The 24,119-nt window shown below is 45.5% G+C and overlaps 1 protein-coding gene across 1 annotated transcript; it reads left to right on the top strand.

The window, feature by feature from the left end:
* The first annotated feature begins 9,219 nt into the window (after positions 1-9,219).
* On the top strand, positions 9,220-21,059 carry LOC115139150 (26S proteasome regulatory subunit 4). The gene is made up of 11 exons (XM_065026206.1): positions 9,220-9,402; positions 9,875-9,928; positions 10,062-10,158; positions 13,616-13,740; positions 14,656-14,841; positions 17,223-17,351; positions 17,654-17,750; positions 18,024-18,213; positions 18,443-18,594; positions 18,989-19,143; positions 20,761-21,059. Exons 1-11 carry the CDS (start codon positions 9,400-9,402, stop codon positions 20,893-20,895), a joined length of 1,323 nt encoding a protein of 440 aa, XP_064882278.1. The 5' UTR covers positions 9,220-9,399; the 3' UTR covers positions 20,896-21,059.
* Positions 21,060-24,119: the final 3,060 nt, after the last annotated feature.

The following is a 24,119-nucleotide window of genomic DNA, read 5'->3' on the forward strand; positions in this document are numbered from 1 at the left end:
AGGAGAATTCTTTATCTGGTTAAAAATCAACAAGGAGGCCATCTCGACAGATAAAAACGTCTTCCTCTGTGCCACATACATTCCCCCCTCAGAGTCACCCTACTGCAATGAAGAGAGTTTCTCCATGCTAGAGGGGGAAATTAGTCACTTTCAGGCCCAAGGCAACATACTGGTCTGTGGAGACCTGAATAGTAGAGCAGCAGAAGAACTAGACACTATTAACAGTCATGGAGATAAACACCTACCAGGAAACAAAAACCTTTCCCTCCCCACATCCCACATACACCTCCCCAGAAACAACTATGACAAAGTGAAAAACAAAAACGGAGTACAGCTCGTGAAGCTCTGTGGAACACTGGGTCTGTACATAGTCAATGGTAGGCTGAGAGGGGACTCTTTTGGTAGGTACACCTACAGCTCTGTGGAACACTGGGTCTGTACATAGTCAATGGTAGGCTGAGAGAGGACTCTTTAGGTAGGTACACCTACAGCTCTGTGGAACACTGGGTCTGTACATAGTCAATGGTAGGCTGAGAGGGGACTCTTTTGGTAGGTACACCTACAGCTCTGTCGAACACTGGTCTGTACATAGTCAATGGTAGGCTGAGAGGGGACTCTTTTGGTAGGTACACCTACAGCTCTGTGGAACACTGGGTCTGTACATAGTCAATGGTAGGTTGAGAGGGGACTCTTTTGGTAGGTACACCTACAGCTCTGTCGAACACTGGGTCTGTACATAGTCAATGGTAGGCTGAGAGGGGACTCTTTTGATAGGTACACCTACAGCTCTGTCGAACACTGGGTCTGTACATAGTCAATGGTAGGCTGAGAGGGGACTCTTTTGGTAGGTACACCTACAGCTCTGTCGAACACTGGGTCTGTACATAGTCAATGGTAGGCTGAGAGGGGACTCTTTTGGTAGGTACACCTACAGCTCATCCCTTGGCAGCAGCACTGTAGACTACATCCTCACCGACCAAAACTCAGAGTCTCTGAGAGCCTTCACAGTCAGCCCACTAACACCTCTCTCAGACCACAGTAAAATCACAGTGTATCTGAGAAGAGCGGAACCCAACCATGAAGCATCTCGGCCAAATAAATTACATGGTACTAAAACAGGCCTATAGACGGAGTGCAAACAGTACAGACATCTACCAAAAAGCAATTAGTAGCCAAAAAATACAATCTCTCCTGGACAACTTTTTAGCCATAACATTCTCCTACAGCAACGAATGTGTAAATTTGGCTGTTTGGAATATAAACTTTATATTTGACAAATGAACCTCCTTGGCTAATCTAAAGAAGCATAAGAGCAAACCTGTACTGCAGTGCCAGCTGTGCCACCAGAGACTCTTGGTTCGCGCCAGGCTCTGTCGTAACCGAGCGCGACCGAGAGGTCCATGGGGCGACGCAGTATTGGCCTAGCGTCGTCCGGGTTAGGGAGGGTTTGGCCGGTAGGGATGTCCTTGTCTCATCTCGCACCAGTGACTCCTGTGGCGGGCCGGGCGCAGTGCGCGCTGACCAAGGTTGCCAGGTGCACTGTGTTTCCTCTGACACATTGGTGCGGCTGGCTTCCGGGTTGGATGCGCGCTGTGTTAAGAAGCAGTGCAGCTTGGTTGGGTTGTGTATCAGAGGACGCATGACTTTCAACCATCTAAAAACAAGTGACCCCAAAACATTCCATCACACAGCTCTAAAATGTCAAGAGATGAAACAAGAGAAGAGTCCCCTCAGCCAGCTGGTTCTGAGGCTCAGTTCACCAACCCAAAGCAACCCCATAGAGCCTCAGGACAGCACTCAGAAAATCTGGCTAAACCAAATCATCACAAAAATAAAAATATATCACCTATTGGAAAGACACCACAAAAAAAATCAAAGTCAACTTCAATGCTATTTGGCTCTAAACAGACAGTACATGGTGGCAGACTATCTGACCAAACATTTATTGGGTGAAAAGTCTAAATGTGCAGTTTTGGCAGACAAATATGTGTCCTCCTGCCACAACCTGAGGGACAGCCAGTGAAAAGTGCAATGTGATGTCGATTTTTGTCTTGTGTTTTGCCTTTCATACCATGTCATGTCTTCTCAGTCATGTCCGGGTTAAACACACCCCACAGAGCCCCAGGACAGCAGCACAATTAGACCCAATCAAATCATGAGAAAACAAAAAGATAATTACTTGACACATTGGAAAGAATAAACAAAAAAACAGAGCAACTAGAATGCTATTTGGCCCTAAACAGAGAGTACACAGTGACAGAATACCTGACCACTGTGACTGACCCAAACTTAAGGAAAGCTTTGACTATGTACAGACTCAGTGAGCATAGCCTTGCTATTGAGAAAGGCCGCCGTAGGCAGACATGGCTCTCAAGAGAAGACAGGCTATGTGCGCACTGCCCACAAAATGAGATTGAAACTGAGCTGCACTTCCTAACCTCCTGTCCAATGTATGACCATATTAGAGACACATATGTGGAATTTTGTCCCACTTCTCTTCAAAAGCTGTGCGAAGTTGCTGGATATTGGCGGGAGCTGGAACACACTGTTGTAAACGTCAATCAAAAGCATCCCAAACATGCTCAGTGGGTGAAATGTCTGGTGAGTATGCAGGCCATGGAAGAACTGGGACAATTTCAGCTTCTGGGAATTGTGTACAGATCCTTGAGACATTGGGCCGTGCATTATCGTGCTGAAACATGAGGTGATGGCGGCGGATGAATGGCATGACTATGGGCTTTAGGATTGTCAGTGGCTTTGTTGTCGAGTTTGGCTCCTTTCCCTCTCTCTGGATCTGGCGTGGCTATGCCTGCTGTGGGAGTTCTGGACCTATCGCCGGGAGCTGCAAGCGTACACTATCCTGGTTCTTGTGGGCCCGTGAAAGGTTCCACAAATTGTGTGAGGGGTAGAAATGGGCGGATTTCTCAGGCACACTTCAAACTGCAAGACAGCCATTTACATACAGTTGAAGTCAGAAGTTTACATACACCTTAGCCAAATACATTTAAATTCAGTTTTTCACAAATCCTGACATTTAATCCTAGTAGAAATTCCCTGTCTTAGGATCACCACTTTATTTTAAGAATTTGAAATGTCAGAATAAGCCCCCCCCCTTTTTCCTCCAAACATAACGATGGTCAAACAGTTCTATTTTCAGAGGACATTTCTCCAAAAAGTACGATCTTTGTCCTCATGTACAGTTGCAATCCTTAGTCTGGCTGTTTTGGAGCAGTGGCTTCTTCCTTGCTGAGCAGCCTTTCAGGTTTTATTTATTTTACCAGGCAAGTCAGTTAAGAACAAATTCTTATTTTCAATAACGGCCTAGGAACAGTGGGTTAACTGCCTGTTCAGGGGCAGAACGACAGATTTGTACCTTGTCGGCTCGGGGGTTTGAACTTGCATCCTTCCGTTACTAATCCAACGCTCTCACCACTAGGCTACCCTGCCGCCCTGTCGATATAGGAGTCGTTTTACTGTTTCCTCTAGCATCTTCACAAGGTCCTTTGCTGTTGTTCTGGGAATGATTTGCACTTTTCACACCAAAGTACGTTCATCTCTAGGAGACAGAACACGTCTCCTTCCTGAGCGGTATGACGTCTGCGTGGTCCCATGGTGTTTATACTTGCATACTATTGTTGGTACAGATGAACGTGGTACCTACAAGCGTTTGGAAATTGCTCCCAAGGATTAACCAGACTTCCTATGATCTCAAGCAAAGAGGCCCTGAGTTTGAAGGTAGGCCTTGAAATACATCCACAGGTACACCTCCAATTGACTCAGGCTAATTTGCATCATTTGACAGAAGCTTCTAAATCCATGACATCATTTTCTGTCATTTTCCAAGCTGTTTAAGGCACAGTCAACTTTGTGTATGTGTATTGTAAGTGAAATAATCTGTCTCTAAACAATTGTTGGAAGAATTTCTTGTGTCATGCACAAAGTAGATGTCCTAACCGACTTGCCAAAACTATAGTTTGTTAACAAGAAATGTGTGGAGTGGTTAAAAAACGAGTTTTAATGACTCCAACCTAAGTGTATGTAATCATCCGACTTCAACTGTATCCCCTTGGCCTTCAACTTCGAGTGCTACTGATTGGCTGTTAAACACAAGGGAGTTATGGACTATCATTAAAGATGAATAGCTCCATACATTTCATTCAGAAAGGATTCAGACATCTTTTTCCACATTTTGTTACTTTACAACCGTATTCTGAGATGTATTCATTTTTTCCCCTCATCATTCTACACACAATACCTTTATATGACAAAGCAAAAATAGTTTTTTAGACCTTTTTGCAAATCTATACAAAAAAACTGAAATATCACATTTAAATAAGTATTCAGACCATTTACTTAGTACTTTGTTGAAGCACCTTTGTCAGTGCGGCAGGTAGCCTAGTGTTTAGAGCGTTCCCCGAGCTGACAGGGTAAAAATCTGTCGTTCTGCCCCTGGACAAGGCAGTTAACCCACCTTTCCTAGGCCGTCATTGAAAATAAGAATTTGTTCTTAACTGACTTGCCTAGTTAAATAAAGGTCAAATAAAATAAAAAAGTGATTACAGGCTTTAGTCTTCCTGGGTATAATGCTACAAGCTTAGCACACCTGTATCTGGGGAGTTTCTCCCGTTCCTCTCTGCAGATCCTCTCAAGCTCTGCTGGATAGGGAGTGTTGCTGCACAGCTATTTTCAGGTCTCTCCAGAGATGTTTGATCGGGTTCAAGTCTGGACTGTGCATGGACTGGACATTCAAAGACTTGTCTGTGTGCTTAGGGTCGTTATCCTGTTGGAAGTTGAACCTTCAACCCCGTCTGAGGTCCTGAGCGCCCTGGAATAGGTTTTCATCAAGGATATCTCTGTACTTTGCTCCGTTAATCTTTTCTGCGATCCTGACTAGTCTCCCAGTCTCTGCCGTTGAAACATCCCTGCTGCCACCACCATGCTTCACCGTAGGGATGGTGCCAGGTTTCCGACAGACGTGACACTTGGCATTCAGGCCAAATAGTTTAATCTTGGTTTCATCAGACCAGAAAATATGGTTTCTCATCGTTTGAGAGTCTTTAGGTGCCTTTTGGCAAACTCCAAGTGGGCTGTCATGTGCCTTTTTCCTGAGGAGTGGCTTCCGTCTGGCCACTCTACCTTAAAGGCCTGATTGGTGGAGTGCTGCAGAGATGGTTGTCTTTCTGGAAGGTTCCCCCATCTCCACAGAAGAACGCTGGGGCTCTGTCAGAGTGACCATCAGGTTCTTGGTCACCTCCCTGACCAAGGCCCTTCTCCCGATTGCTCAGTTTTGCCGGGTGGCCAGCACTAGGAAGAGTCTTGGTGGTTCCAAACTTCTTCCATTTAAGAATGATGGAGGCCACTGTGTTTTTGGGGACCTTCAATGCTGCAGAAATGTTTTGGTACCCTTCCCCAGATCTCTGTTTCAACACAATCCTGTCTCGGAGCTGTATGGATAATTCCTTCAACCTCATGGCTGAGTTTTTGCTCAGACATGAACTGTCAACTGTGGGACCGTTATATAGATAGACATGTCCAATCAATTGAATTAACCACAGACGGACTCCAATCAAGTTGTAGAAACATCTCAAGGATGATTAATGGAAACAGGATGCACCTGAGCTCAATTTCGAGTCTCAAAGCAAAGGGTCTGACTAATTATGCAAATAAGGTACTTCTGTGTTAAACATTTCCTGTTTTCGCTTTGTCATTATTTGGGTATTGTTTGTTGAGTAGTAGTATACAGTTGCTGAGATTTAAAAAATATTTAATCCATTTTAGAATAAGGCTATAATGTAAACAAAATGTGTAAAGTCAAGGGGTCTGAACACTTTCTGAAGGCACTGTATGCTACAAGACTGATGAACCAAACTACTCAGTAATCTCCTCCATATAGCCTAACTCTCACACACTCACATACACACGTGCAAACACAAATATAAATCGTTTTTTTTGTGATTAGTGATCAATTAATTGATATATTTACAATTAGAAGTTTTGTTATCATTTGAACAAACCTTTTTTATTTTCGTACTTATGTACTTTAAAATGTTTTGTTGTACTGTGTTTTTTTAATACGTTTTATCTGTATTGTTGTTGATCACTTGTTTTCTTTGGAGCAAATAAATTAAACTTCAACTTAAAACTTAACTTTGGGTACCATTAATTGACTATTTAGCAGGATGACTATTTAGCAGTCTTATGGCTTGTGGGTAGAAGCTGTCTCGGAGCCTGTTGGTCTGAGAGCAGATGCTCCGGTACGGTTTGCCGGACAGTAGCAGAGTGAACAGTCTATGGCTTGGGTGGCTGGAGTCTTTGGCCATTTTAAAGAATATCTAGTCGTTCGAGAGCACCCTTACCTGCCGATCTATAAATTACTGGGGTGAAAGAGGAGTGATTACGTCAGAGGAAACCAAGTCTAGATTTAACTTTAGCCTGCAGCTTTGATATGTGCAGAGAGAAGAACAATGTCTAGCCATACTCCCAAACACTTGTGTGAGGTGACTACCTCAAGCTCTAACAAATTTTGATGATGGTGCTGGAGTCGTGCGTGGTCATGCAGTCATAGGGGAACAGAGAGTACAGGAGGGGACTAAGCACACACCCCTGAGGGGCCCCCGTGGTGAGATTCAGTGTGGCGGAGGTGTTGCTGCCTACCCTTACCACCTGGGTGCAGCCCGTCAGGAAGTCCAGGATCCAGTTCCAGAGGTAGGGGTTCAGCCCCAGGATGCCAAGCTTGGTGATGAGCTTGGCGGGGTCTATGGTGTTGAACGCTGAGCTGTAGTCTATGGACAGCATTCTCACGTAGTTATTTCCCTTCTTGTCCTGTTGGGTGAGGACAGTGTGAAGTGCAGATCCATCTGTGGATCTGTTGGGGAGGTATGCAACTTCGAGTGGGTCTAGGGTGTTTGGGATGAGAGTGTTTTCTATCCAATAATAATAATAATATGCATATATTAGCAATTTAGGACAGATTTTGATGCAGTTCACTATGGGCACGCAATTCATCCAAAGGGGAAATACTGCCCCCTATCCTGAACAGGTTAATAATGGCACAGAAAACATAAACAAGAAGATGAGTAGGAGTACTGTTGTTTCACTTCAACCACAGAGATATCATGCGGCACAAGATGAGGCAAATGGGAGGGATCAGCTCTATCCTGGTAGATGGGCGGATGAGGAGAACAAAATCAATAAGTCCGGACAACTCAAATCATAAGCAAAAGAAGAGTAAAGTCAGAAAGGGTACAGAAGAGTAGAGATGTCCAGAATACACTTCACAATGGAAAAGAAAAAGATTCAAACATAAAAGAAAGAAAACAAATGTAAAAAATGTCATGCAACTGTTCATAAAACCTGAAGCAGAGAGGCAGCATGAGGGTATGAATGTCTGTGTCAACATAGTGAGATGCATGTATGACTGTTTATGACTAAATGTAGTTTATTGTTACCCCTGCAGTATGCCTCCATGAGGGGGTACCAAGTTAACTCTGACTGACAAGTTCTGAATATACTGTACTTACTCAAACTTTTGCTTCTGAGAATACTTGTGATTTAAGTTTTGGAAGTTAAACCTTTAAATTGTTCAAGCTGTCCGCCATGTCCATTTAATTTGAGCTGTACTTGGTGAACAAAGTCATTACAACTTCATGCATTGAGATAACATAAAGATATCATATGTATTGAGATAACATAAAGATATCATATGTATTGAGATAACATAAAGATATCATATGTGTTGAGATAACATAAAGATATCATATGTATTGAGATAACATAACGATATCATATGTATTGAGATAACATAACACTATCATATGTATTGAGATAACATAAAGCTATCATATGTATTGAGATAACATAAAGCTATCATATGTGTTGAGATAACATAAAGCTATCATATGTATTGAGATAACATAACGATATCATATGTATTGAGATAACATAACGATATCATATGTATTGAGATAACATAACGCTATCATATGTATTGAGATAACATAAAGCTATCATATGTGTTGAGATAACATAAAGCTTCTCCAACCGCTTCTGAATCCACCTACTCCCTGGGACAGATGTTATTGTCGAAGTCAAGTTGTCCATGAAGGCTCTGATAGGAGGGTGTCACATGCCAGACCACCTCAGCTGATATGGCAAGGGCGAACAGTTTCACTGAAATGATGCAGCCCGGGATGATTCCTTTCTCAAGCCTGTGCCATTCCGATGTTGTGGATCCAAATGTGACTCTCAAACTGAAACTGTTTTTATTAGTCCAGTATGAGATCTCTGATCTTGCCTGGGACGTGGTGCAGATCCAGAGCCACATCAACCAGCTTGTTGGGGAATGAAACGCATTAACTTTTAATTAAACAAGGCACACCTGTTAATTTAAATGCATTCCAGGTGACTGACTAACTCATGAAGCTGGTTGAGAGAATGCCAAGAGTGTGTAAAGCTGTCATCAAGGCAAAGGGTGGCTACTTTGAAGAATCTCTAATATAACATATATTTTGATTTGTTTAACACTGTTTTTGGTTACTACATGATTCCATGTGTTATTTCATAGTTTTGATGTCTTCACTATTATTCTACAATGTATAAAAAAAAATGTAATTAAGAAAAACCCTTCAATGAGTAGGTGTGTCCAAACGTTTGACTCGTACTGTATATGTATACTCGTACTGTGTATTGGGTTATGTGAGTCTCTTATCCAGAGTGGAAGAAGGGAGTAACGTTGAAGAAACCATGGTAGATGGATTAAAGAAAGCAGTAAATGCTACTCGCCAACGGGATCCTGACATCCTGACAAAAAGGTGGACTTTGTATCGTTTTTTTGCATTGGTTATAAACTGCACAGCGCAAACCAAGACGAAGGAAGAAGAAGGTGGTTGCCATTGGATCAAAGAAAGTCTCATCAACTGAGGGATAGTGAAATGCTACATGTTAAAAGGTGGACTTCGTATTTTTTATTACAGTGGTCATAAACTGTACAGCACAAGTGGAGAAGACGTCTAAGACAATTTGAATCATTGTGAATGCCGCTGAACGTTTTGGGGTCTTTGTGATTTCACAGCCGAGGCCGTGCAAGAAATCATGTTAGTGAATGTTCCGTCATCCCAGACATCTGAGCCTGTGTAGGGATGTATTTTGGAGTGGACTGTGATTTGAAGAAGTGGGTTTTCTTAGTTGATGTGTTTAATTTGGTATGATATCGTTTTCCCCCTTTCCTGCAATGTTTCTTATTCAATACCCCGCCCAGCTGGTAGCGGTAATGCACCATTAAAATTGGATGCCAACTCCCTTTATACCCCATCGAAGAAGGAGATCAACGAAGCCTCGTAAAGTTTTCCTGCCAGATCCCTTATTCACCGTAGTGACGTCAATTTAGAGCGACACGCAAAAATGGTGAGTGAGCAAGCAGATTTCTTTCTGGCTCATGTTTTGATAAGATATTACAAGGATTTACCGGATTTTGTAGCTTAATATTAAAGATGTAGCTTTTAAATGTATACATAAAACACGATTTTATGTATTTGTAAAAAAAAATTTAAAACGCCTTCGTTGTATAAAAACCCTCATTATTGTCAGCTACCTTAGCTAGCTGGCTAACGTTAGCTAGCTGTTAACTCTTACGTTGAATAACGTTACAGCGTTCAGTTTGCCGATAGCTAACAAGCTAGCATGTTGATTCCCCGATCAGGAAATACATAGCGGCAATTACGAATCGCACTTAAATAAACTAAAGCTGGCCAACTTAAAGAAACTAAAGATGTCAGCTAGCTAATAACGTTACCAACAATAAGCCCGATTCAAGGTGCCTCGATTGATTGATTCTACCTCCAGGATATGTAGCTAATGTGTGTGTTTATGATTTCAGGGTCAAAGCCAAAGTGGGGGCCATGGACCTGGTGGAGGCAAGAAGGATGACAAGGTGAGCATGACATGGCAACAATCAGAGCCTCTGACAACGCCATCTCTATAGCTACCAGCTGGATCTTTCAGATTTCTGTGTTAACCTGCATTATTCTACTGCCACAACATGTCACCATTTCATATGCCAACAGGACAAGAAGAAGAAGTATGAGCCTCCCATCCCCACTAGAGTTGGGAAGAGGAAGAAGAAGAGCAAGGGACCAGATGCGGCCAGCAAGCTACCTTTAGGTAGCGTAACTAATGTCCCCTCACTTAGGGAAATGGTTATCTTTATAAATAACCTATAAACTCAATATCTAGCTTGGTGTTTTACATGTTTTTCTGTATGTCATTCCCAACTCTAGCTTTGTAATTTCTTACTCACTCGCTTGTCAAGAGAAACAATATTCATAATGTATGGCAAGGGTAGGCAACTAGATTCAGCTGCGGGGGCCATAACACATCTTTTTATTCGTGGGAATACTTGGGAACAGATTTCCTAAACACATTTTTTTTTTTAGGAATTCCTGGTGATGTCTGTCTTTTTAGACCAAAACTAACACCACCACCACCACCCCAGAAACTTTGGGTGGACAAAAATAATCACTTGTGTGCCGGTTTTGGTCCCTGACGTATGCCTGATGTGTGTTTCTCCCTGACGTATGCTATGTGTGTTTCTCCCTGACGTATGCTATGTGTGTTTCTCCCTGACGTATGCTATGTGTGTTTCTCCCTGACGTATGCTATGTGTGTTTCTCCCTGACGTATGCTATGTGTGTTTCCCCCTGACGTATGCTCTGTGTGTTTCTCCCTGACGTATGCTATGTGTGTTTCTCCCTGACGTATGCTATGTGTGTTTCTCCCTGACGTATGCTATGTGTGTTTCTCCCTGACGTATGCTATGTGTGTTTCTCCCTGACGTATGCTATGTGTGTTTCTCCCTGACGTATGCTATGTGTGTTTCCCCCTGACGTATGCTCTGTGTGTTTCTCCCTGACGTATGCTCTGTGTGTTTCTCCCTGACGTATGCTCTGTGTGTTTCTCCCTGACGTATGCTCTGTGTGTTTCTCCCTGACGTATGCTCTGTGTGTTTCTCCCTGACGTATGCTCTGTGTGTTTCTCCCTGACGTACAGTGCCTTGCGAAAGTATTCGGCCCCCTTGAACTTTGCGACCTTTTGCCACATTTCAGGCTTCAAACATAAAGATATAAAACTGTATTTTTTTGTGAAGAATCATCACCAAACCCCAAGTGGGACACAATCATGAAGTGGAACGACATTTATTGGATATTTCAAACTTTTTAACAAATCAAAATGGAAAAATGTTATTCAGCCCCCTTAAGTTAATACTTTGTAGCGCCACCTTTGCTGCGATTACAGCTGTAAGTCGCTTGGGGTATGTCTCTGTTTTGTCGAGAGACTGACATTTTTTCCCATTCCTCCTTGCAAAACAGCTGTCAGTGAGGTTGGATGGAGAGCATTTGTGAACAGCAGTTTTCAGTTCTTTCCACAGATTCTCGATTGGATTCAGGTCTGGACTTTGACTTGGCCATTCTAACACCTGGATATGTTTATTTTTGAACCATTCCATTGTAGATTTTGCTTTATGTTTTGGATCATTGTCTTGTTGGAAGACAAATCTCCGTCCCAGTCTCAGGTCTTTGCAGACTCCATCAGGTTTTCTTCCAGAATGGTCCTGTATTTGGCTCCATCCATCTTCCCATCAATTTGAACCATCTTCCTGTCCCTGCTGAAGAAAAGCAGGCCCAAACCATGATGCTGCCACCACCATGTTTGACAGTGGGGATGGTGTGTTCAGGGTGATGAACTGTGTTGCTTTTACGCCAAACATAACGCTTTTGCATTGTTGCCAAAAAGTTCAATTTTGGTTTCATCTGACCAGAGCACCTTCTTCCACATGTTTGGTGTGTCTCCCAGGTGGCTTGTGGCAAACTTTAAACGACACTTTTTATGGATATCTTTAAGAAATGGCTTTCTTCTTGCCACTCTTCCATAAAGGCCAGATTTGTGCAATATACGACTGATTGTTGTCCTATGGACAGAGTCTCCCACCTCAGCTGTAGATCTCTGCAGTTCATCCAGAGTGATCATGGGCCTCTTGGCTGCATCTCTGATCAGTCTTCTCTTGTATGAGCTGAAAGTTTAGAGGGACGGCCAGGTCTTGGTAGATTTGCAGTGGTCTGATACTCCTTCCATTTCAATATTATCGCTGCACAGTGCTCCTTGGGATGTTTAAAGCTTGGGAAATCTTTTTGTATCCAAATCCGAAACCACTTCACAACAGTATCTCGACCTGCCTGGTGTGTTCCTTGTTCTTCATGATGCTCTCTGCTCTTTTAACGGACCTCTGAGACTATCACAGTGCAGGTGCATTGATACGGAGACTTGATTCCACACAGGTGGATTGTATTTATCATCATTAGTCATTTAGGTCAACATTGGATCATTCAGAGATCCTCACTGAACTTCTGGAGAGTTTGCTGCACTGAAAGTAAAGGGGCTGAATAATTTTGCACGCCCAATTTTTCAGTTTTTGATTTGTTAAAAAGTTTGAAATATCCAATAAATGTCGCTCCACTTCATGATTGTGTCCCACTTGTTGTTGATTCTTCACAAAAAATACAGTTTTATATCTTTATGTTTGAAGCCTGAAATGTGGAAAAAGGTCGCAAAGTTAAAGGGGGCCGAATACTTTCGCAAGGCACTGTATGCTCTTTGTTTCTCCCTGACGTATGCTATGTGTGTTTCTCCCTGACGTATGCTATGTGTGTTTCTCCCTGACGTATGCTCTGTGTGTTTCTCCCTGACGTATGCTCTGTGTGTTTCTCCCTGACGTATGCTCTGTGTGTTTCTCCCTGACGTATGCTCTGTGTGTTTCTCCCTGACGTATGCTCTGTGTGTTTCTCCCTGACGTATGCTCTGTGTGTTTCTCCCTGACGTATGCTCTGTGTGTTTCTCCCTGACGTATGCTATGTGTTTCTCCCTGACGTATGCTATGTGTGTTTCCCCTGACGTATGCTATGTGTGTTTCTCCTGACGTATGCCTGTGTGTTTTCCCCTGACGTATGCTCTGTGTGTTTCTCCCTGACGTATGCTCTGTGTGTTTCTCCCTGACGTATGCTCTGTGTGTTTCTCCCTGACGTATGCTCTGTGTGTTTCTCCCTGACGTATGCTCTGTGTGTTTCTCCCTGACGTATGCTCTGTGTGTTTCCCCCTGACGTATGCTCTGTGTGTTTCCCCCTGACGTATGCTCTGTGTTTCCCCCTGACGTATGCTCTGTTTCTCCCTGACGTATGCTCTGTTTCTCCCTGACGTATGCTCTGTGTTTCCCCCTGACGTATGCTCTGTGTTTCCCCCTGACGTATGCTCTGTGTTTCCCCCTGACGTATGCTCTGTGTTTCCCCCTGACGTATGCTCTGTGTTTCCCCCTGACGTATGCTCTGTGTTTCCCTGACGTGACTCTTTCTCCCTGACGTATGCTCTGTGTTTCCCCCTGACGTATGCTCTGTGTTTCCCCCTGACGTATGCTCTGTGTGTTTCTCCCTGACGTATGCTCTGTGTGTTTCTCCCTGACGTATGCTCTGTGTGTTTCTCCCTGACGTATGCTCTGTGTGTTTCCCCTGACGTATGCTCTGTGTGTTTCCCCCTGACGTATGCTCTGTGTGTTTCCCCCTGACGTATGCAGTCACCCCTCACACCCACTGCCGACTGAAGCTGCTGAAGCAGGAGAGGATCAAAGACTACCTGCTGATGGAGGAGGAGTTCATCAGGAACCAGGAGCAGATGAAACCGCTGGAGGAAAAACAGGAGGTACTGACTACAGATATATATTACTTTATTAGGTACACCATCCTGTTCACGAAAATGGTTAGTTCCTACAGACAGTGAGCCACGTGGCCGTGGCTTGCTAGTTAAAGCAGGCAAACGGGCATCCAGGCATTCAGTTATTGTTTGATTGCACGTTAGAATGGTCCAAATGAGTGACTCTGAGCGTGGCGTGATCGTCGGTGCCAGGCGCGTCGTGTTCAGTATCTCAGAAACGGCCTCCTGGGCTTTTTTATCCACGACAGTATCTAGAGTTTAGGAGAGAAAAACATCGCCTGGTCCGACAAATCCTGGTTCCTGTTGATGGCAGAGTCAAGATTTGGCGTAAGCAGGATGAGTCCATGGCCCCGTCTTGCCTGGTGTCAACAGTACAGTCTGGTAGCGGTGGTGAAATGGTGTGGGGAATGTTTACCTGGCACACATTAGGTCCCTTGATACCAATTGAGCCACATTTCCATGCAACAAAGAATTCAGGATGTTCTGGAGGTAAAGGGGTGTTCGACCCGGTACTAGATGGGGTGTACGTAATAAACTGGCCGCTGAGTTTGTAATACCATATTGTATGTATGTATATATATATATATAATACTATATTACTGTAGTTTATCAGATGAAACCACTAAAGGAGAAACGGTACTGATAAAGTAAACTCTGTAGGACATTTTACTTAAAAATAAATATTTTTTGTAATTTAGCCTACATTCTTATTCAGAGCCACTTAGTTAGTGCATTTGTCTTAAGATGGCTAGGTGGGACAACCACATGTGTCTGTTTGCTAAATGAATTTCCCTTTTCACGGGATAATAATGAATCACTTGATTTACTTGAGAAACATGCCTTAGGCTATGTCAATTCAACTCATAAGTTGTCTTCCATGTATTTCCTGTGTCTGTTCTGCAGGAGGAGAGGTCCAAGGTGGATGACCTGAGGGGAACACCCATGTCTGTGGGGAACCTGGAGGAGATCATTGATGACAACCATGCCATCGTGTCTACGTCAGTAGGGTCAGAGCACTATGTCAGCATCCTCTCCTTCGTAGACAAAGACCTGCTGGAGCCCGGCTGCTCTGTACTACTCAACCACAAGGTACTGACATATCTGCTCTGTACCACTCAACCACAAGGTACTGACATATCTGCTCTGTACCACTCAACCACAAGGTACTGACATATCTGTTCTGTACCACTCAACCACAAGGTACTGACATATCTGCTCTGTACCACTCAACCACAAGGTACTGACATATCTGCTCTGTACCACTCAACCACAAGGTACTGACATATCTGCTCTGTACCACTCAACCACAAGGTACTGACATATCTGCTCTGTACCACTCAACCACAAGGTACTGACATATCTGCTCTGTACCACTCAACCACAAGGTACTGACATATCTGCTCTGTACCACTCAACCACAAGGTACTGACATATCTGCTCTGTACCACTCAACCACAAGGTACTGACATATCTGCTCTGTACCACTCAACCACAAGGTACTGACATATCTGCTCTGTACCACTCAACCACAAGGTACTGACATATCTGCTCTGTACCACTCAACCACAAGGTACTGACATATCTGCTCTGTACCACTCAACCACAAGGTACTGACATATCTGCTCTGTACCACTCAACCACAAGGTACTGACATATCTGCTCTGTACCACTCAACCACAAGGTACTGACATATCTGCTCTGTACCACTCAACCACAAGGTACTGACATATCTGCTCTGTACCACTCAACCGCAAGGTACTGACATATAAAATCAGCAAAAAAATAAACGTCCCTTTTTCTGTTTGTAAAAATCCAAGTAACTTCACAGATCTTCACTGTAAAGGGTTTAAACACTGTTTCCCATGCTTGTTCAACGAACCATAAACAATTCATGATCATACACCTGTGGAACGGTCGTTAAGACACTAACAGCTTACAGACAGTAGGCAATTAAGGTCACAATTATGACAACTTAGAACAAAGGGGGGGTCAAAATCATTTACATTACATTACATTTAAGTCATTTAGCAGACGCTCTTATCCAGAGCGACTTACAAATTGGTGCATTCACCTTATGACATCCAGTGGAGCAGCCACTTTACAATAGTGCATCTAAATCTTTTAAGGGGAGGGGGGGGTGAGAAGGATTACTTTATCCAGAAAATCAAAAGTAACAGTCAGTATCTGGTGTGGCCACTAGCTGCATTAAGTACTGGTGCAGTCCATATCCTCACGCACAGAACAAGCAGTATGGCTGGTGGCATTGTTATGCTGCAGGGTCATGTCAGGATGAGCCTGCAGGAAGGGTACTACATGAGAGAGGAGGATATCTTCCCTGTGACGCACAGCGTTGAGATTGTCTGCAATGACAACAAGCTCAGTCCGACCGAGGCAGTGACACACCGCCGCAGACCACCTCCAAGTCGATCCTGCTCCAGAGTACAGGCCTCGGTGTAACGCTCATTCCTTCGGCGATAAACGCAAATCCGACCATCACCCCTGGTGAGACAAAACCGCGACTCGTCAGTGAAGAGCACTTTTTGCCAGTCCTGTCTGGTCCAGCGACAGTGGGTTTGTGCTCATAGGAGACGTTGTTGCCGGTGATGTCTGGTGAGGACCTGCCTTACAACAGGTCTACAAGCCCTCAGTCCAGCCTCTCTCAGCCTATTGCAGACAGTCTGAGCACTGATGGGGGGATTGTGTGTTCCTGGTGTAACTCGGGCAGTTGTTGTTGACATCCTGTACCTGTCCCGCAGGTGTGATGTTCAGATATACCAGATCCTGTACTGGTGTTGTTACATGTGGTCTGCCACTGCGAGGACGATCAGCTGTCCGTCCTGTCTCCCAGTAGCGCTGTCTTAGGCGTCTCACAGTACGGACATTGCAATTTATTGCCCTGGTCACATCTGCAGTCCTCATGCCTCCTTGCAGCATGCCTAAGGCTCGTTCACACAGATGAGAGTCAGTAGAAAGGCCTCTTTAGTGTCGTAAGTTTTCATAACTGTGACCTTAATTGCCTACCGTCTGTAAGCTGTTAGTGTCTTAACGACCGTTCCACAGGTGGATGTTCACTAATTGTTTATGGTTCTTTGAACAATCATGGGAAACAGTGTTTAAACCCTTTACAGTGAAGATCTGTGAAGTTATTTAGATTTTTCCGGATTATCTTTGAAAGACAGGGTCCTGAAAAAGGGATGTTTCTTTTTTAACTGAGTTTACATCTGCTCTGTACTAAACCAGGAAGTAAAGAAAACTGTCTACCCATAGTCAGGAATGTAGCCTCTGAATTTGGCTTTTTGTTGTCGTTAATAGTTTTTACATTAATTAATTGCATTGTAATCCGAGATGTTTTATGTTTTTAATCTTTGACAATATAAGTGTGTTAAGCCAAAGTCCCCATTGTGTGGGGAAAAGTATTTCTGTTATGTGTGAGTGACGTTGATTGACTCTGTTCCATGTTTGTTCTCTAGGTCCATGCTGTGATTGGTGTCCTGATGGACGACACTGATCCCCTGGTCACGGTGATGAAGGTGGAGAAGGCCCCTCAGGAGACCTATGCTGACATAGGAGGTCTGGACAGCCAGATCCAGGAGATCAAGGTACAAGACCACAGCCTATAACACAGCTACTATCTGACATAGGAGGTCTGGACAGCCAGATCCACGTGATCAAGGCACAACAGAGGGCATCACCCTACATAACACACTCTATAACACTACATAGACTTTCTAACACTACAAGCTGTAACACAGTAACTACCAGTGGTAATAACCATGTCTTTACCCTGTAACTAACCAGTATTAACAGCCTGAGAGGGGAGGGACATACTATACTCCACATGTTCGTTAACACTATACATTTCAGGGTGACAGCCATAATAACAGTTGATGTTGTACTGTAGGAGTCCGTGGAGTTGCCTCTCACCCACCCTGAGTACTATGAGGAGATGGGCATCAAGCCTCCTAAAGGAGTCATCCTCTATGGAGCACCTGGCACTGGTGAGTTTGATCAATATTTAACCATTCACATTCTTCCACGCTAAGTTGTTTTAGAAAAATGTTCCTGGTTATTCAAGAGGAAATTATTTCCAAAGTTGTTCAAAACTGTTTACACAACAAGAAGCACCAAAACAACGTACATAATCCCTGAGACATTGCATAGCAACGAGCAGTATGTACAGGCAAACAGACATTGAAATCCTATGACGTAATGAACGGTGTGAGCCTGTTTGTGTGTCTCTGCTGATGTCTCTGTTTGCCTCTCTGTGTTAGGTAAGACCCTGCTGGCCAAGGCGGTGGCCAACCAGACGTCAGCTACGTTCCTGCGTGTGGTGGGCTCTGAGCTGATTCAGAAGTACCTGGGGGACGGGCCCAAGCTGGTCAGAGAGCTGTTCAGGGTGGCAGAGGAACACGCACCGTCCATCGTCTTCATCGATGAGATAGATGCCATCGGCACTAAAAGGTACTAAAATACTTCCAGTTGGATCCACTGGTAACACCAGGGCTCCAGGGTTGTGTTCATTAGGCACGGTAGTGGAAGGAAACAGACTGAAACAAAGGGACTACCTGGACGCGTGTTTATTTTCCTTTGTAAAACGTTTTAGATCTTCCTCAGTTGTGTGCCCTAATGAACACAACCCAGGACTGTTTCTCTACTCGGACTATCCACTGTGTGTTTCTCTCACGCACAGATATGACTCGAACTCTGGAGGAGAACGGGAGATCCAGAGGACTTTGTTGGAGCTTCTCAACCAGCTGGATGGTTTTGACTCTAGAGGAGATGTGAAGGTGATCATGGCCACCAACAGGATAGAGACTCTGGACCCTGCCCTCATCAGGCCTGGTAAGATGCTCTCAGCAGGATCTGAAAAATGGAGCCTATTTTGACATTTGATATATGAATGGACCAATAGAGCTGTACACTTGGACAGGGATAAAAGGTGTATATTGAGGATTGAGATTCTACTATAAAATGAACGCAGATTTAATTTCCTCATTCTGAACTCCATAGCTTGACCTTTTTATTAGTGAACAACAGATGGAGCTCTCAAAGCTCTTCTACACAACTCAAATCAAAAGCAACAACATTCACTGAAGCCATTTGAGCAAAGCAACCTTTATCTCCACACACTGAGTCCATCTCAATAAGTATTCTATTCTAGAATCGGAATGAGAACAGCCATTCTCTTCGTGATGTTCCATGCCCTCCTCACCCCCTGGTTATGTGGTTCTTCCAGGGCGTATTGACAGGAAGATCGAGTTCCCCCTGCCTGATGAGAAGACCAAGCGGAGGATCTTCAACATCCACACCAGCAGGATGACCGTAGCAGACGACGTCACCCTGGACGACCTGATCTTAGCTAAAGATGACCTATCAGGAGCTGACATCAAGGTAATACGGCTGGCCAGGGTTTCCTCTACCACCATCGCTGTAGGCCAGATGCGCTTTTTTTGCAGGATCATTAGTAGTTCTGCGCAGTCTGACTTTAATGTAGTCCATCTCAAACGCACACTATGGCTGTCCAGGGTTCCCACTACCAATACTTACATGAGGTAGGCCCCCCAGTCAAGCACTGTGCATGTCAAAAATGACTGGCCTCTATTGGTTTCAATTGAATGTTGTGTGTTTTTAGCTCTGAGTGTTGCCTTACAGATGTTTGAAAACCACCTAGGGGAAACAGGACTGTAGAACACATGACCTAGGGGAACAGGACTGTAGAACACATGACCTAGGGGAAACAGGACTGTAGAACACATGACCTAGGGGAAACAGGGCTGTAGAACACATTACCTAGGGGAAACAGGGCTGTAGAACACATGACCTAGGGGAAACAGGGCTGTAGAACACATGACCTAGGGGAAACAGGACTGTAGAACACATGACCTAGGGGAAACAGGGGGGTGGAACACATGACCTAGGGGAAACAGGGATGTAGAACACATTACCTAAGGGAAACAGGACTGTAGAACACATTACCTAGGGGAAACAGGGCTGTAGAACACATTACCTAGGGGAAACAGGACTGTAGAACACATGACCTAGGGGAAACAGGGCTGTAGAACACATGACCTAGGGGAAACAGGGCTGTAGAACACATGACCTAGGGGAAACAGGGCTGTAGAACGCATGACCTAGGGGAAACAGGGCTGTAGAACGCATGACCTAGGGGAAACAGGACTGTAGAACGCATTACCTAGGGGAAACAGGGCTGTAGAACACATGACCTAGGGGAAACAGGGCTGTAGAACACATGACCTAGGGGAAACAGGGCTGTAGAACACATGACCTAGGGGAAACAGGGCTGTAGAACACATGACCTAGGGGAAACAGGGCTGTAGAACACATGACCTAGGGGAAACAGGGCTGTAGAACACATGACCTAGGGGAAACAGGGCTGTAGAACACATGACCTAGGGGAAACAGGGCTGTAGAACACATGACCTAGGGGAAACAGGACTGTAGAACACATGACCTAGGGGAAACAGGACTGTAGAACACATTACCTAGGGGAAACAGGACTGTAGAACACATTACCTAGGGGAAACAGGACTGTAGAACACATTACCTAGGGGAAACAGGACTGTAGAACACATTACCTAGGGGAAACAGGACTGTAGAACACATTACCTAGGGGAAACAGGACTGTAGAACACATTACCTAGGGGAAACAGGACTGTAGAACACATTACCTAGGGGAAACAGGACTGTAGAACACATTAGTGCCTCGAGGCACACCAGAGAAGTACGATGTTTGGAACATAAGCTCCCATTGACTTGACTGTGCTGCCCTCTTGTGACAGCTCTTTACTTTTACAGTACAGCTTTTGTTCCTCCCTCATTCCTATGTTCCCACTATATCTATTTCACCATGTTAAATCAGTGATATTTTTAAAGAAATGGAGACGAGGATACAGTTTGAAACCGTCTGAACAGGGCTCTTTTTCTGCTACATTTCTATCTGTATTTGAAAGACATCTTCTGAGACTAACCTGTCCTCTCATCCTTCAGGCCATCTGTACTGAGGCTGGCCTCATGGCCCTGAGAGAGCGCAGGATGAAGGTCACCAACGAAGACTTCAAGAAGTCCAAGGAGAATGTGCTGTACAAGAAACAGGAGGGCACACCAGAGGGCCTGTACCTCTAACCTATAACCCCTGACCTGTCCGCAGTGTGAAAGAGAGGAGTCTGGCTGTCTCCTCACAGAACGGAGTTTTGATATATTTTGTTGCATGTTACGTTGGACTCAACACTCCCACTGTCTACCTTTATGTGCTATGATATGACAGACAATAAATACGAGAATTTGAATGTGAGAGAAGTGTTGTTATTCATTGTCCCATATATGATTATATATTCCCCTCCATGTTATCTCACTTTAGTAGAGGTAGTGTTGCGTAGCTAGTGTCTTAACCTTTTGGAGAAGCCTGGGACTCTCGGCTACAATAGAAGCAGTGTTACTTGGCATACCGTCTGCATCATTCCCACTTGTGGGTCAATTCAATAACTGTGGTTCATTAACTCCAGAAATAATCTTCATATCTTAATTTAAGTTCACAAACTAACACAGCTTTTTGTTTTTGCGGCTGAGCCACTGCAGTTCATTTGATTCATGCTGCAGAAAAGCAACATTGATTTAACTGCTCTTGATGTGGGGCCAAGTGTAACTTGGTACTCAGCACAATGCTTGCTTGAGTGAAAATGCTGCATGCAGCCCTGCCCTCTTTCTCTCTGACATCCCCTTATTAAATGAGTCACGCAGTTCAAATGCAACACTGGAATGAGACCTTTGGCCTGCCATGGATAATAACAGAGTGACTGAGCTGAGCCATACCAAGCCAGCAGGCAGGGGAGACGGTTGGCCTGCCATGGATAATAACAGAGTGACTGAGCTGAGCCATACCAAGCCAGCAGGCAGGGGAGACGGTTGGCCTGCCATGGATAATAACAGAGTGACTGAGCTGAGCCATACCAAGCCAGCAGGCAGGGGAGACTGTTGGCCTACCATGGATAATAACAGAGTGACTGAGCTGAGCCATACCAAGCCAGCAGACAGGGGAGACGGTTGGCCTGCCATGGATAATAACAGAGTGACTGAGCTGAGCCATACCAAGCCAGCAGGCAGGGGAGACGGTTGGCCTGCCATGGATAATAACAGAGTGACTGAGATGAGCCATACCAGCAGACAGGGGAGAAGGTTGGCCTGCCATGGATAATAACAGAGTGACTGAGCTGAGCCATACCAGCAGACAGGGGAGACGGTTGGCCTGCCATGGATAATAACAGAGTGACTGAGCTGAGCCATACCAAGCCAGCAGGCAGGGGAGACGGTTGGCCTGCCATGGATAATAACAGAGTGACTGAGCTGAGCCATACCAGCAGGCAGGGGAGACGGTTGGCCTGCCACGGATATTAACAGAGTGACTGAGATGAGCCATACCAAGCCAGCAGGCAGGGGAGACGGTTGGCCTGCCATGGATAATAACAGAGTGACTGAGCTGAGCCATACCAGGCCAGACAGGGGAGACGGTTGGCCTGCCATGGATAATAACAGAGTGACTGAGCTGAGCCACACCAGGCCAGCAGGCAGGGGAGACGGCCTGCCATGGATAATAACAGAGTGACTGAGCTGAGCCATACCAGCAGGCAGGGGAGACGGTTGGCCTGCCATGGATAATAACAGAGTGACTGAGCTGAGCCACACCAGGCCAGCAGACAGGGGAGACGGCCTGTCACAGATATTAACAGAGTGACTGAGCTGAGCCACACCAGGCCAGCAGGCAGGGGAGACGGCCTGTCACAGATAATAACAGAGTGACTGAGCTGAGCCACACCAGGCCAGCAGGCAGGGGAGACGGCCTGTCACAGATATTAACAGAGTGACTGAGCTGAGCCATACCAGGCCTGCAGGCAGGGGAGACGGTTGGCCTGCCATGGATATTAACAGAGTGACTGAGCTGAGCCATACCAGGCCTGCAAGCAGGGGAGACGGCCTGTCACAGATATTAACAGAGTGACTGAGCTGAGCCATACCAGACCTGCAGGCAGGGGAGACGGTTGGCCTGCCATGGATATTAACAGAGTGACTGAGCTGAGCCATACCAGCAGACAGGGGAGACGGCCTGTCACAGATATTAACAGAGTGACTGAGCTGAGCCACACCAGGCCTGCAGGCAGGGGAGACGGTTGGCCTGCCACGGATATTAACAGAGTGACTGAGCTGAGCCACACCAGGCCAGCAGGCAGGGGAGACGGCCTGTCACAGATATTAACAGAGTGACTGAGCTGAGCCATACCAGGACTGCAAGCAGGGGAGACGGCCTGTCACAGATATTAACAGAGTGACTGAGCTGAGCCACACCAGGCCAGCAGGCAGGGGAGACGGCCTGTCACAGATATTAACAGAGTGACTGAGCTGAGCCATACCAGCAGACAGGGGAGACGGCCTGTCACAGATATTAACAGAGTGACTGAGCTGAGCCACACCAGGCCAGCAGGCAGGGGAGACGGCCTGTCACGGATATTAACAGAGTGACTGAGCTGAGCCACACCAGGCCAGCAGGCAGGGGAGACGGCCTGTCACAGATATTAACAGAGTGACTGAGCTGAGCCATACCAGGACTGCAAGCAGGGGAGACGGCCTGTCACAGATATTAACAGAGTGACTGAGCTGAGCCACACCAGGCCAGCAGGCAGGGGAGACGGCCTGTCACAGATATTAACAGAGTGACTGAGCTGAGCCATACCAGCAGACAGGGGAGACGGCCTGTCACAGATATTAACAGAGTGACTGAGCTGAGCCACACCAGGCCAGCAGGCAGGGGAGACGGCCTGTCACGGATATTAACAGAGTGAATGAGCTGAGCCACACCAGCAGACAGGGGAGACGGTTGGCCTGCCATGGATAATAACAGAGTGACTGAGCTGAGCCATACCAAGCCAGCAGACAGGGGAGAAGGTTGGCCTGCCATGGATAATAACAGAGTGACTGAGATGAGCCATACCAGACCTGCAAGCAGGGGAGACGGCCTGTCACAGATATTAACAGAGTGACTGAGCTGAGCCATACCAGGACTGCAAGCAGGGGAGACGGCCTGTCACAGATATTAACAGAGTGACTGAGCTGAGCCACACCAGGCCAGCAGGCAGGGGAGACGGTTGGCCTGCCATGGATAATAACAGAGTGACTGAGATGAGCCATACCAGCAGACAGGGGAGACGGTTGGCCTGCCATGGATAATAACAGAGTGACTGAGCTGAGCCACACCAGGCCAGCAGGCAGGGGAGACGGCCTGCCATGGATAATAACAGAGTGACTGAGCTGAGCCATACCAGCAGACAGGGGAGACGGTTGGCCTGCCATGGATAATA

Source organism: Oncorhynchus nerka, linkage group LG13, assembly GCF_034236695.1.
Source record: "Oncorhynchus nerka isolate Pitt River linkage group LG13, Oner_Uvic_2.0, whole genome shotgun sequence".
NCBI classification, from domain to species: domain Eukaryota; kingdom Metazoa; phylum Chordata; class Actinopteri; order Salmoniformes; family Salmonidae; genus Oncorhynchus; species Oncorhynchus nerka.

Excerpts from the sequence above, each read along its gene's own strand:
- LOC115139150 (XM_065026206.1), top strand. Across the intron at positions 17,352-17,653 it reads GCCAGATCCAGGAGATCAAG|GAGTCCGTGGAGTTGCCTCT; the intron begins GTACAAGACCAC and ends GTTGTACTGTAG. Across the intron at positions 19,144-20,760 it reads TATCAGGAGCTGACATCAAG|GCCATCTGTACTGAGGCTGG; the intron begins GTAATACGGCTG and ends CTCATCCTTCAG.